The 14,004-nt window shown below is 38.6% G+C and overlaps 1 protein-coding gene across 1 annotated transcript; it reads left to right on the plus strand.

The window, feature by feature from the left end:
• Positions 1-4,243: 4,243 nt before the first annotated feature.
• On the plus strand, positions 4,244-14,004 carry LOC107715021 (Krueppel-like factor 15). The gene is made up of 3 exons (XM_016521050.1): positions 4,244-4,419; positions 6,715-7,966; positions 11,698-14,004. Exons 2-3 carry the CDS (start codon positions 6,789-6,791, stop codon positions 11,864-11,866), a joined length of 1,347 nt encoding a protein of 448 aa, XP_016376536.1. The 5' UTR covers positions 4,244-4,419; positions 6,715-6,788; the 3' UTR covers positions 11,867-14,004.

Below are 14,004 nucleotides of genomic sequence, written 5' to 3' on the forward strand. Positions count from 1 at the left end.
AACATCATATTTTATAGACACTTTTTGAATTTTAAAGATGTCCGACAGTTACTTTGTGGAGCAAAACGACAGTATATTCTGTTTTAATAGAAAACACATCACATTATAGAAATAAAATGAGTGATCTTGACTTCAAAACTATAACTTCTTTGAGTTTTAAAGGACTCTTTAACATTTTTAATTTTTGTTGTTTAAAGTGCTTGTTTTCATAGAAAAAATGACAAACGATAATATATTTGTTTAATCTCATATCACCTGGACACACACTGGCCTGCTATCATAGGAAGTGGGTGAAAGGCTGTACAGTAATCCTCTAAAGTAGATACAGAAACACTCTTAGCTGCTTAACACACGTAGTAAACAAGAGGAAGTTCAACAGGGACGAGCCATGTGGTGATTTCAGACAGCATTAGTGCTCAGAAAACATCTTATGTAACATGTTGTAACATGTAACAGTCTCAGTCTCTGTAAATGTTCTACAACGGTTCTTTGCAGCACCTTAGAACCCTTTTTCGCTGTATATATAATGTTCTTTGTTGATTATACTTATTCTTCTTGTTATGTTATAGGCTTCTTCAGGTCATTTTATTGGTTTCAGGCATCATCTGTTACCAGAAGAAGCCCATCTGGGTTCTTCTCCATCTGTTCTGTAACCACTGAACTTCATAAGGTTCTCTTACAGCATCCAATGAATAAAAAAATATATTTTATGGCATCAGGCTGTAAAACCTTTAAAGAACCATTATTTTTTAAGAGTGTGTTCAATTCAATTCAATTCAAGTTTTTGTATAGCGCTCTTCACGATGCAAATCGTTGCAAAGCAGCTTTACAGAAAATGAAAGATTCTACATTATATTTAGTAATAGCTTATCAGTGGCGACTATCTCAAGTTGATGTCCATTATAGCAAAATGTGGTAGTTCTGTATGTTGTTTCAGGGTTGGCATCATCTATGGAAGAATGCTGTTTCTAAGATGGAAGAATGTTAGTGTTAGTGTGCAGTATGTCCACTATGATGAGTTTCACTGACAGATTTTACTTTGAGTGGTTGCTTCAAAATTAAGTTAATAATAAATAAATCAGCTAATCTAATGGCATTTTTTATGTTTGTTGGCATGTTGTCTCCTTTTGCCAGGAACTGTAACAGTCTGTTACCAGACTCAGACTAAGAGTCACTGGGACTCATGGCTAAAGACTTTCATGTCTTTCTTGATGACAGCTGTGTCCTGATGTCACTTCAGCTTCGTCCTCTTGGTTCTTCAAGCAGTCGGTGCAGGTATTGTGGTGTGTGCAGCTATAGAGAGGTCATAGGAGTTTGAGGAAAAGATCTGCACCTTGGATTTTCAGGTTTCTTGTTTAAAGGCTCTCTAAAACAGGGGTTATCAAACCCAAAACCCCCAAATATAGAGATAATGATAAAGCTATGTATTTTCAGAATTATTTATATTGTGTGAGAAAATAGTAAGTGATATTACAAAAGAAACTAGCTAACTAACTAAATACTAGTGCTGTCAAACAATTAATCGTGATTAATCGCATCCAAAATAAAAGTTTTGGTTTACGTATATATGTGTGTGTACTGTGTATATTTATTATGTACATATAAATACACACATATACAGTATATATTTTGAAAATATTTACATGTATATATTTATATTCATATTTATATTATAAATTATAAATTATTTAGTATATAAACAACATATTTCTCTTAAATATATATTTGCATGTGTGTGTATTTATATATACATAATAAATATACACAGAACACACACATATATTACGTAAACAAACTTTTATTTTGGATGCGATTAATCACGATTAATCATTTGACAGCACTACTAAATACATAAATAACTGATTGGTATTTAATATTATTTTACTAAAATAAAATTGTAAATAATTAAAATATTATCTGGAAAATATTACAAATGCAAAATTATTATTATATAATTTTATTGCACCTTCACAATAAATATTGGTTCAAAGCTGTTTGTTTGTTTGTTTGTTTAATGGTTGGTTAATCATTTATTTATTTACTTACTATTGAAATTTGAAATTTTCAATGGAGCCTAGTTTAAAAAATCCTGAACTTTTGTTTGCAGAGGTGCCAGAAATCAAACTTGATTAAGGGGCTGTGTGCCCTTATATATATACACACACACACACACACACACAGAATATATATATAGACTGTGTTTGCCCTCTGTCATTACTTAATCAACCACTGGCACCGTACCTGTGCCCTCTTCACCGCAGTACAAGTATCAAACCACTCACTGTAAAGCTTCGAGACCTTTGGGTCTTGCTAGGCTTCTAGCAAACCATATAAAAACAAAACACATTTTCTATAAGCAATGAAGAGGTAAGTGAGCTGAGACCGATTTGATCCCCCTACTAAAAATACACCGTGTGACTTCATACAGCCACAAGTGGAAAACAACAACACCTCGTGTGTAAACTGCTTCCAAGATGATCCTTAACAACACATCTATCTGTCTATATATCTGTTACTATAATGTGGTTGTTTCTTCATCAGAACACATTTGTAGAAATTTAGCATGACTTCACTTGCTCACCAATGGATCCTCTGCAGTGAATGGGTGCCGTCAAAATGAGAGTCCAAACACTGATTAAAAACTACACAATATTCCACAAGTAATCCTCAATTTACCATCAATTAACATCTCATAAAGCGAAAAACCTGCACGTTTGTGAGAAACAAATCCATCATTTTAACTTAATGGGGTCATAGGATGCTACATGCACTTTTACAAGTTGTTGATATGTGTTGGAAAATACTTGAAAACAACTGAAATATGTGTTGGTAGTGTGTGTACACAACCACCCTATAATGATAAAATGCGTAAAAATGCATAAATGCGTCTATGTTCGCGCGAATCATTCATGATCCAGCTTCATCTACAGAAGAAGTGAGTATAATGTTTTGTAATGAATCTTTGCAAATCGCCTTTCCTAATAATGTGCTAATTAGCAAGTTTCACAATGAATGCGGTTAAAGTAAACAGTCTCTCTGAGAGCAGCTAGGAAGAGCGGGGCGGGGTCATCAGAGCTCATTAACATTTAAAGGAAAATGCTACAAAAACGGCGTGCTCTGACTAAAGAATCATATCAGCTTGTGGAAAATGGGCATCCTATGACCCCTTAAAACTGTTGCTTCCAGATAAAATATGAGGAACTAGAGGAAGACTTAAAACGTCCTAATGATGGATTTGTTTCTTACAAACAGGCAGTTTTCCTCTTCACAAGGTGTTAACTGATGGACTGGAGTGGTGTGGATTAGCTATTGTGTATTTTTATCAGCTGTTTGGACTCTCATTCTGACGGCACCCATTCACTGCAGAGGTTCCATTGCTGAGCAAGTGATGTAATTCTAAATTTCCCAAAAAACTGTTCTGATGAAGAAATTCTTTAGTTAATTTTTGGGTGAACTGTTCCTTTAATGGCCAAATGAAAGTACCTTGTATTCCCAAGCAGGTTAAAATTCTTATCTAGAAATATTCTTTTGACCTATTTGAGCGCCTATTATCAGTACTTATTGTACTGAATGGACTTGTTTGACTTAAATGTGAAAGCCTTGTTTTGTTCTGTCATGATCTTTGGGCACACCCTGGAAAGGCTGCAAAAAAAGAAAAACAAAGGCTGGTTCAAAGTTTTACTTCCCTCCCATAGGCTACCTTTAAGTTAAACTGGTTAAAAATTAAGACAAGGCACAGAAATATTTTTGGAAACTCATAGCCTATTTATCAATGAAAAAGCACGAATAGAGCAGTCATTAACATGTTATCACATTTAAATGTGTGGTACGCAATTTGTCTTTATTAGTTCAGTACTTTAATCCCATATTACATTGCCAGCAGTAATATTTTCAGTTTAATCTCACAACACCATTTGAGATGAGTTCCTGCTGTTATTAAAATGTGAAATAAAATACCCACTTCATTAATGATCTTCCCGTTAATGACAGCTTTTGCACTTTGAGCTCATTTTCTGCAGTTAATCAACTTTCTTTTGCCAGATGCGCTGCTATTACAGCACCGCTGCAAGAGTTAAAGTTCCCTCAGTTGACAGAAGCAACTGTGTACTTACTTGCAACTGTGTAAAAGCTGTTCATTGACGACAAAAGGCAAGAGTCCTGCCTCCATCGACGGCTCCACCAATCCCAGCGTGTGGAGCAGACGAGCCTTCAGCAGCCTTCCCCAAATATACTCTTAAAGCCCACAAGACAAGATCGTGTGACAGCAGCGTAATACTACAGAGACGAGAGCATGATCTGCCATGAGACGCTTCATGTCTCAAGGGCACATTTAACGGCTAATGAAGCATTCTTCAGCAAAGAGAAACGGATCGTACTAGAACTTTAAACACCAAGGATTAATGCGAGAGATTTAGAAAGGTAAATTTGCTTGTTTTTATGTTTTCATTCGCGCGTCGAGTAGTCGCGTGGCAAGCGCGGGAACTGCGTGCAACTCTGTGCTGCGTCGAAACGTGAAGCGTGTAATGCAGAATAACTAATAATAACACTAAAATGCAGAATAGCCTGGATTAAATGTGCATTTATACAGTTTCACTATATAAAGACAGGGAGATCAACAGCTTTAGTGGGTAAACAGGGCTGGGTAAACAAAATATATGAAATCTTTGCATGCACATCCATTTTTGTCATAGCTTAAGTTTTGCATATTTTAAACTTTATTTTAATTAAACATGTTTTAGTTATAATTTATTACAACGATGATAATGCAACAAATTTTCAGTAATGTAATCTTACTTGTGTAACATTATACGCTTGAAAAAAACAAAAAAAAAACACTTTAATTTGTAGGTAAAAACTGCCTGAAGTTTCGTTCATTGCATATTTCGACCACTTTTAAAAACTGATGAAGAAAATTTATTTTATTTTGAAAACTTTATTACAAATGGCAGAACATGATTAGGACAAGTTAGATGGGACCACAGAGATGCAGTATAATAATAAGTAATTAAAGGGAGATTTAAAGTGATTTTAATGTGTCTAAGGGTATTTGAAAAAAAACAAACAAAAAAAAACAATGTCTCCTGAGTTTGCAGTGAACACGTGGGTGTTGACACTGCCTGTAGATGTCAGAGTTAATCTCGGTCATTATGCAGCAGACAGGGGGCGCTAGAATCACCGTCGCGATTAAACACCAATCAAAGTTTACAGTATTGATTAATGAACTACTTAAGCCAACCGTGAGGAAACCTAATGACAGTTCTATAGACTTAGAACTCTAGTGTAGGTTTTAAGGTTGTTATAGGCTTTATTTTTTGCTAAGAGAAAGATTGGGTCTAGTTGTCACTTAGTAGGCCTAATAATGATTTTATTTTTTTGTACACTACCATTTACATTTACATTTGTCTACTCCATATAGTGTGACAAGTGACAACACGACACACTATTGGCTCAACATGCCACGTGTTTAATGAGCTGTATTTTTTTTTTCTGTAGCCAATGCTAAGGTTTGTGTCTTACAAAAGTATTCAGTGGAGTCAAAAGTGTGACAACTAACCCCAGTCACCCTATATACTTATTCTACTTCTTATATGATAATATGTGTAAAATCTCTGTTGGAGTGGTTATTAAATTGCTGTAGCTGCAGATACTTTTTTTTCTTCTTTTCAGTGCATGGGCCAAGGAATGCTATAATGAAATTACTAGCTGCAGTATTGAAGTTAGGCTTTGGTGGTCAAATTCCCAGAAATGAACAATGTAGCCTTCTTGAATGTCTTACAGTTGATATTAAGATAGCAGCACTACATTAAGTCTTTCATGCTAACAAGAAAAACACCTCAGAGAGAAAACCAAATATATTTTTTATGTATCAAGTACAACGCATACCAAAAAAGGAGAAAACACTCAGTTATTGAACATAGCTTATTGATTAAATGGTGAGCTGTCTCACACATAACAACGTCATTTTATGTGCTCCTTTGGCAAGTCTTGGTTTCCAATTATCATCTGTTTCCAATCGAACACAATAATCCGAGACCCGTTGTGTGCAGACAATGCTATCTTGTCTAAACGGTTTAGCTTATAGCAAGACTTGTAGTGAGGGAGTAACATGTTCACATCCTTATTTTAGAGTTGACATATACAGCTATTACAGTAAATTGTTTCCAGTGTCTCACACATCCACAAGGCAGGAGTTGATGATAGCTTAGCCTTTAGCTGCTTCTTGGGTTTTAAATGTTCTTGTGGAGTGGAAAAGAGTCATTGAATCATAATTCGGCCTAGCATCGAGTTTGTTTACATGCATAGTAATACTCTGACTACAGCTGGTTTTTGCAACGTCATTTAATATTTAAAGGATTAAATGCACATCGCCTCTGTCTTTTGGTGTGTGTGTGTGTGTGTGTGTGTGTGTGTGTAAACTGCCAAGGCTAATTGTAGTCTGATTACCATGTATACAGGACATGCTGAATTAATTCAAGCTATCTACTGTAGGTCTGTTAGTCCTTTTGCAAAAGCTTGACTGCTATGAATTCAGTAGGACCAAAGCCTTTTACTAATTATTGTACTGACTGAGATCTTCATCAAATGTCTGTTCTCAAGATTGCTTCAGTTGGACGGCCATTAAAACTGTTGTACTGTAAATTACTTTGAATGTTATGCATCTATGAAATGTCAAATTTTTACTAATCCTGAATATGTTTTTTGTTTTTTTTATAGACTGAAAACCTGAATCATTCATAGCAGGGAACTTTACAAGTGGTTGCCGCACTTTGGACAGGCAGTAGCCAGGAATGGTGGATCACTTGCTGCTTGATGAAGAGATTTTCTTTCCTTACACTTGTTTGCTGCCAGCCCACAACCCATCGGATATGGTGACAGACGAGGGGGTGTACCATATGCTTCCATCGCCATTCTCAGAGGATAACCTGAGTGACTCATCTAGCTCACGTTCCTGTTCCAGCCCTGAGTGTCAGGTGTTGGGCTCTAGTTGTGGGAGTAACTCAAGTGGAGAAAGTCAAGATGGCCTCCTTGACTTCCTTCACTCTCAGTCCCTAACTGTGAGCCAAAACTCGCCATCCTCCACCACCTTGTATCCCATGGTCCCTCCTGTTCTTCCCATGGGTCTGGCTTGGGAGTCACGACGGGACCGCACCACCAAAGAGGAGTGCTTTGAGTTCCCTGTTTTCCCTGGAGATTTAGAGGACCATGCAGGGCAACTGTTTCAGCCCACTCTGGAGGAGATCGAGGAGTTCCTGGAGGAGAACATGGAAGTGGTAGCCTTGAAAGAGGAAGCTGGAGAGGGTCTAGTGACCTGTGAGAGCATCCAAGGACCTACATCAGAACCTTGGGCTCAAAGCTTAGACCAAACAGTGCCTGTCTCAAGTGACATAGTTGACGCCAACTCTGATCCCAAAAGTGCACAATCCGCAGGAGGGGCCTCCACAAATCCTCAGAACGCATTGAAAAAGGAGGACTCTTCTGGGAAGGTAGTGATGGTGGAGAGTCCTAGCATGCCCGTGATCTTACAGCTACAGCCCATTCAAGTGAAACAGGAGCTGAGCCCTAAAACTGCCCCCTCGACACCAACACCACAACCTGCCTCAGACATCAAAATAACCCAGCTCCTCGTCAACATCCAGGGTCAAACCTTCGCCCTGGTTCCTCAGGTGATCCCACCGGCAAGCCTTAACAGCTCTTCCTCCAAGTTTGTCCGTATTGCCCCAGTTCCCATTGCCGCTAAGCCCTTAGGTCTAGGGGAGAACGGAACAGTTGATGGCCAGGGAACAGGGCTTGTAGTTGGGGGTCACAAATTCCAGAAGAGCTCGGTAGCTGATCTTATTAAAATGCACAAGTGTACTTTCCCTGGCTGTGCCAAGATGTACACCAAGAGCAGCCACCTAAAGGCGCACCTGAGGAGACACACTGGCGAGAAACCATTTGCCTGCACTTGGCCTGGCTGTGGCTGGAGGTGAGTTTTTTTTTTCTGTACAGTTGTGGTTTTTTTCCACTCAAGCAGAGGTTAGATGTCAAGGTCTGCATGTGTACGGCGGGGCTTTCACTCCAGTAAGTTGTAGTTATTGCGAAAACAGTGTGGTACATCATTATCTATGTTGACCATCCATGAATGGACTTCAAACAGAGACTAGGTAGAGCTCTAGTATGTGGACTATCCAAATCTAAAGATCTGTTAGCTTGTCACTAATTTTCCTTGTTTTTGAGGCATTTTGTATCATGCAAGTTGCCAAGAACCAATTACCTTAAGGGTTTCTAAGCCTTTTCCTAGATGGCCAGTGCCCTGCAGAGTTTAGTTTAGAAGTTTCTAGTAATCCTGAAGACCTTAATTAGCTGGTTCAGGTGTGTTTAATTAGTATTTGAGGTAAACTCTGCATAATAGTGGCCCTTCAGGAGCAGGATTGGACACCTCTGAATTACATGAACCGATTCAAAAGAACTAATCAGACGTTCCAATGTAAAAAAAAGATATGTAACATTATTAGAGAAGTTAAGTAGAACACGTTTGATTATTACCTCAACTCGCTTATGTTGTAAGGTTGCAAAAGGCGGAATACAATGCAATTTAGCATGCAAGTGGTCATTCTGTACCACTGCTCATTGGAAACTTTAGCTTGTTACTGTAAAAAACTATACTATTTTGAAAATCTGGTCCCATTATTGATAAATGTAGTCTAGTTAGTAGCCTTGCTACTTTTAGGTAGTTACTCTCCAACACTTGCTTGATAATGACTTTGTATTACAGCTGTAAAATTTCATTCACAATTTGTCCTTAGATTTTGGGTCTTGTTTTGTGTTATCTCTGCTGTTTGGAGATTAGATAAAGTCTTTGAAGAGGCAGACTTTGCCCTATTCACTGCTTCATTTGTTTACTCTTAGTCTACGTCCAGCTTCAATCTCTCTGAACAAGGCCTGGACACTGTTTAAAGTGCACCAGCAGTTGTAGTGAGGTCAGGATTGACAGTATAGATAACGCTTCAAGTGAAGAGTTTGGTTCTTGTATGATTTCTTGAGTTACCAAGTTTGAGTAACTACATTCTTCAAGCCCTTGGTTGCAGTAGTATCCCTGATTCCCAGGTTCCTCTCTCAGACCCTCTCTCTTTTCTGCCAATGATCCACTGGCTTGTCTAGTTTCATGTACGACCTTCCAAGATTACCTAATTATTGTAAAAAAAAATCAAAAATTGGATTGGCAAGTTAGAACCGTCATGAGAGAGCTTCTAGTCAAGTATGATAAGATTTACTGTTTCGAGAGGTCTGTTGTTATTAGTGACCTTGGTTAGCCTTGCTTCTGGATAGCAGTTGGCAGTGACTGGCCTTCAGCAGTCTGTGAGTCTGACTGAGGTCTCCAAGGACACTGTCAGGAAATGGATGTAGGGAAGAAAGCAACAGAAGAATGCCCCATTGGCTGCCTCAAGCCTGGCTGCGGCAATGCTTTGCCAGCATTTTTAGCATTCCTATGGTACTCCGCAAATAAAATTGTCGTAGAGACACAAACACACAAAACCATACTCGCACTTAGACTGAAAATTTCTTAGATGTAAAAGCACACACAATAGCTTTAAACATGGTACTTGACTAGAAAACCCACCAGTTGGCTTGACGGCTAGATGATGTCTTTGCACACATGTCCTGTGCTTTGCTATTCCCCCATGCAGCTGGAAACAAATCAGGAAGTACATACTTTGTTTTATGCAGCTTGCACACAAAGGTTAATAGAGGACAAAACCTGCATGAAAAGCTTTATTTGAACTAATACAGTTTGCAGTATCAACATGTGAGTGTGCTAGAGCGAACCAAAGTGCTTTAGCGTAACTTTGTTTTGGAATGGAAAATACAGATTTGCAAGGTGGAATCAAGTTGAGAGCATACTTATAGTTGGTTGCAAAGGAATAGCTCTTCGACCACAATGCAAAAATGTGGTCATTTGAATAGAAGTTAATAGCATGTGCTGTAGAGCGTGCTGGAACAGCTCTGTTTGTGAGCTCTGACGTCGAACAAGGAGGGGCACCCCGTCCCATCCTATCCCACAGGGCAACAATTAATTCACCACCATCCCATCCCAACATACTTCAAAGACTTGCTGGCATACCATACATGTGGTATTTCAAAATGTGAGATACTTTGTCAGTCAAAAAAGCATTATGGTTTAATTAGCATTACAGTTAGCATATGCAACGTGACTTAATTGTCTTCTCTTTTGATTATGAAATGAGAAGCTTCTTGTTAGTTTCGTTAGTCACGCTGTCACTGCAGGGGGTTTATTTTTGGATTCGGCACAAAGTTAGCGCATTACTGTTAGCATAGCTACAACTGTACCGTTCCTGTCATGGCTTGTTGTAAAAGTGGAAGAAAAGCCAAGCAGGAGAGAGAGACTGGTTTTTATAGCCTTGCAAATACTCTACACATGTTCCCGAGACATTAGAAACAGATACTACCTCGCCTATGGCTTCATATGAAACCGTGGCATGGGGTTGAGCAAGAGTTTGTTTTCCTGGTTTTCTCATTTCAAACAGAAGTGAACACCATCTTCAGGTGCTTAATATTGAGTAAGATGTCTATTGGTAGTATAAAGGTGTAAAGTTGACAGTTATTTGTACACCAGAGATGTAATACAACTAATTTCCCTGGAGTCTCTATGCATTACTTTCTGTGCAGGGTATATGGCATGACTTGAGTAAGAGAGAACTGCAAATTAAGTTAAGGAAAATGCTTCCATATTTTCTAAAAAAAGAAGTTGCAAGTTTTCTCTCTTCTGGGTCTTGCTTTCAGAAAACATTAACAGTCATGAATGTGGTGCAAATCTTCTTTTGGAACATGAGCACTGGGTTAAGCGCCGGGTTAAATATAGTTGCTCATTAGATCTGCTCCAAGCTCAAACCATTTGCTGCTCAGTAGTGAAGACACTGAGCAATTGTTTGACAGTTTTATTTGACGGTGCATGCGCTCTGTGTCAGAGTATTCGCCTCAAAGCCTGTGAAAGAGATTTCACTGTCACTGATTCAGTGCTTTTCATTTTGTTACTCAGTATCTCCAGCACAGTTTTCACCTTTTGTTTGATTTCACAGTGACAAATATAAGGGAACAAAAAGACGTGCAGTAGGGTTTATTAATGTGAGTAATGAGCTGTCTTGTCCAAATAGGCTTTGATTTATGATCTGTTTTGCTCACTATTATATATTTCCATTATCTTTATCCAGTGATTGACTAATTTAGGCACTGCGTGTATTGTTTAAGTCAATGATAAATGTTGTTTTTGGCCTTTTTCTTTTATAATCTGATGCATTTTTTCACGAAATAAGATATTCGACTAGAGAAAACGTGAAGGTATATTCGTAGGATCAAGAAACGCTGGGCTAAGATAGCAGAGTAGTGTTGAAAAGTAAAGGATAGTTGTTTCAAAGGCGGCTCAAGTTGGTATACTTAGATGAATGATTACAAAGAGCAACACAAGGAATGTACAGAGTAAATAAGGAACATGTTGACTTCAAAACAACTGTAACTGAAGCATTTAGGCCCTCTGCCTTTTTTAGATATGGTCATAAAACAAAATACCAATGAAAGCAAAAAGTCAAGTAGTGCAATTTCTACAATGCGTATTGTTCCAAAGCAGCTTTACAGTAAAAAATGAACGGGATCAGTGCACAACCATTAATATTTGGCTTTATCTCTGGATTTTTCTTGCAGATTCTCCCGGTCGGACGAGCTGTCACGGCATCGCCGGTCTCACTCTGGAGTTAAGCCCTACCAGTGCCCCGTCTGCGAGAAGAAATTTGCCCGCAGCGATCACCTGTCCAAACACATCAAAGTCCATCGCTTTCCACGAAGCAGCAGGACAGCGCGCACTGCACACTGACCCCACACAACCCCCCGCCATGGAGAGAGATAGAGATAGAAAGACCGAAGGAATGAAAGAAAGAAAGAGAGAGAGAAAGACTTTTTTCATTTGTGGTACTGTGATAATTTATTACGTGAGGCTCGGATGAACTGAAGAAGAGTTTGTTCTGAAACTGTTACTTGACTCGTCGGCCTCACGGATGTCGTAAGCTTCGTAGATTGTATTTTTGTAGCATTCCTGATCGTTTTCTACGTTTTGAGAACAAATATGTTTGCGACATGTAACATTCAAAGCATTTTTTGTTGTACTTTGAGGTATGAATTGTTGATGTATCTGCCAGTCATCAAAATTCCTTGTTCAAAATCATGATAAAGTCACTTATTTTTGCCAACGTAACGTGTTTAGCTCCTCTAAACCAAAAAAACTCGGGTTCATTTGAACTACTGATCATTGGTAGGACTATGCCATTATAAGCTATTGGCAAACACAGAGGCTTTTCCTCTTGACTTTCAGTTGTATGCTAGCAAGCTGTGAAACGCCTCGGGACAGACCATAGAGGGAATTGACGGAAGTCAAAACATGCACATTTGACGTATGTGAATGGGCCTTCTGATCAGTATTGAATTTTTTTCCCTGATGTTTTAGTTGATAATACAAAACTTTTTCATTTCATTCTTCGTTTTTGTCATTGGTTGCTTTCATCTGAAAAAAATGAAAACAAGATACCTTCTGGGCCTTTCTCTAATCTAAATGTTTGCAACTGGGGCCAAGGCATTCGTGGTTAAGTGCTTGCGGTTAGAAGTTATTTTCGACAGCAATGCAACACATTTCATATATGAGAAATCCGACGATCCGAGTCAGTAAGTTGATAGCTAGGTCAATACAGACGAACAAACCTTTCTAACCTGCCTCAAACAGTCCTTTTGACCTGGGACTATCTGCCAAAATGTCTCTGCGAGACGAGCTAAAATGACAAAATGAAACTGGAATTGCAAGGTGCTAACCGGTCTCAAACTCGCAGCTTGCAGGTCAGATCCTCCTGTTTGGGAAATGTAGTCTGGGGTTCTGGAAAACGCATCTGGAGTTCAAAGAGGACATTCTTCATGGGAACTGTAGTCATGGACACAGCTTGACTATTGATAGGGCATGCTGACCATGTGTTCGCTAAAGAATGCGTGTAATATCCAGTGGGGTGCTGATAGTTAACGCTAATATTTAATGAAATTATACAATTGGATTGGATTTTGATGAGAGCTTCGTAACAACCTTGGCAATGCAATCTGTTCTATGCAGTCCGTTTTTGCCAAAACAAAAGCCCAAATGGAAACAACTACAAAGTTACCCAGAGTGCCTCAGGTAATGAATCAACCCGTTGCTCTTTGTACTGTGCCAACAGGCAGAACAGGCACCTATAGATGCGTCCACCTATATACACACGTATAGTGTGATGACAGGAACTTATCTCTTCTGGTTCTCTTACTTGCTCTACGTGTTGACACGTGCTTCAGAGGAATGCATAAAAATGATTATGGTATCGTTTTGCTGCTCTGCTTATAATATTTAGCAACTGTTATGGTCAGGAATTCCGATCTCGGATCAGTTATTGCAGAGAGGGAAGAAACCAGAACCACTCAGACCTCTTGCAGACCAGAAGAGTCCTGTAGGAATGAAGGAAACACATTTGTCTGCATATAGTTTAGGGATGTTTTGCTGCTGTTTGTGCCTGTTTAACATACAAACCAGTGCCGTGGAGGATCAATATCTCTTCAATTACGTTATCGTTGCTCTCTGAAAGAGGTAACCATGTACAATTGGTTCTTTTAAAGCCCCACTCATCTAAAACTTAGTAAAAGTACGTCACGAGTAACACAGACACCAAGGCGGAGGTTGCGTACTGTTAGCTTTGCATTCCTTGCCGTCTATACATGAAATTTTTGGTGAAATTGGTGCTTATGGCCAACATTGAATGTATGTATACTGTATGCACAGACTTTGTACAAAATGTCGTTGGATCAGAGAGTACCGGATATTCTTCTACTGACGTATCTCACGTCTTTGATTGTATAAATGTCCCCTGTAAAATGTAAACCAATGTACATAATAACAATTCAATATATATATAAATATTATATATTTTTCTTGATATACATCAGATG

The sequence above is a fragment of the Sinocyclocheilus rhinocerous genome, unplaced genomic scaffold (genome assembly GCF_001515625.1).
Source record: "Sinocyclocheilus rhinocerous isolate Xijiao unplaced genomic scaffold, SAMN03320098_v1.1 scaffold28, whole genome shotgun sequence".
In the NCBI taxonomy this organism is placed as follows: domain Eukaryota; kingdom Metazoa; phylum Chordata; class Actinopteri; order Cypriniformes; family Cyprinidae; genus Sinocyclocheilus; species Sinocyclocheilus rhinocerous.

Coding starts and splice junctions, on each gene's coding strand:
- LOC107715021 (XM_016521050.1), top strand. CDS start 6,789: ATGGTGGATCACTTGCTGCTTGATGAAGAGATTTTCTTTCCTTACACT. Junction 7,967..11,697: donor TGGCCTGGCTGTGGCTGGAG/GTGAGTTTTTTT, acceptor TTTTTCTTGCAG/ATTCTCCCGGTCGGACGAGC.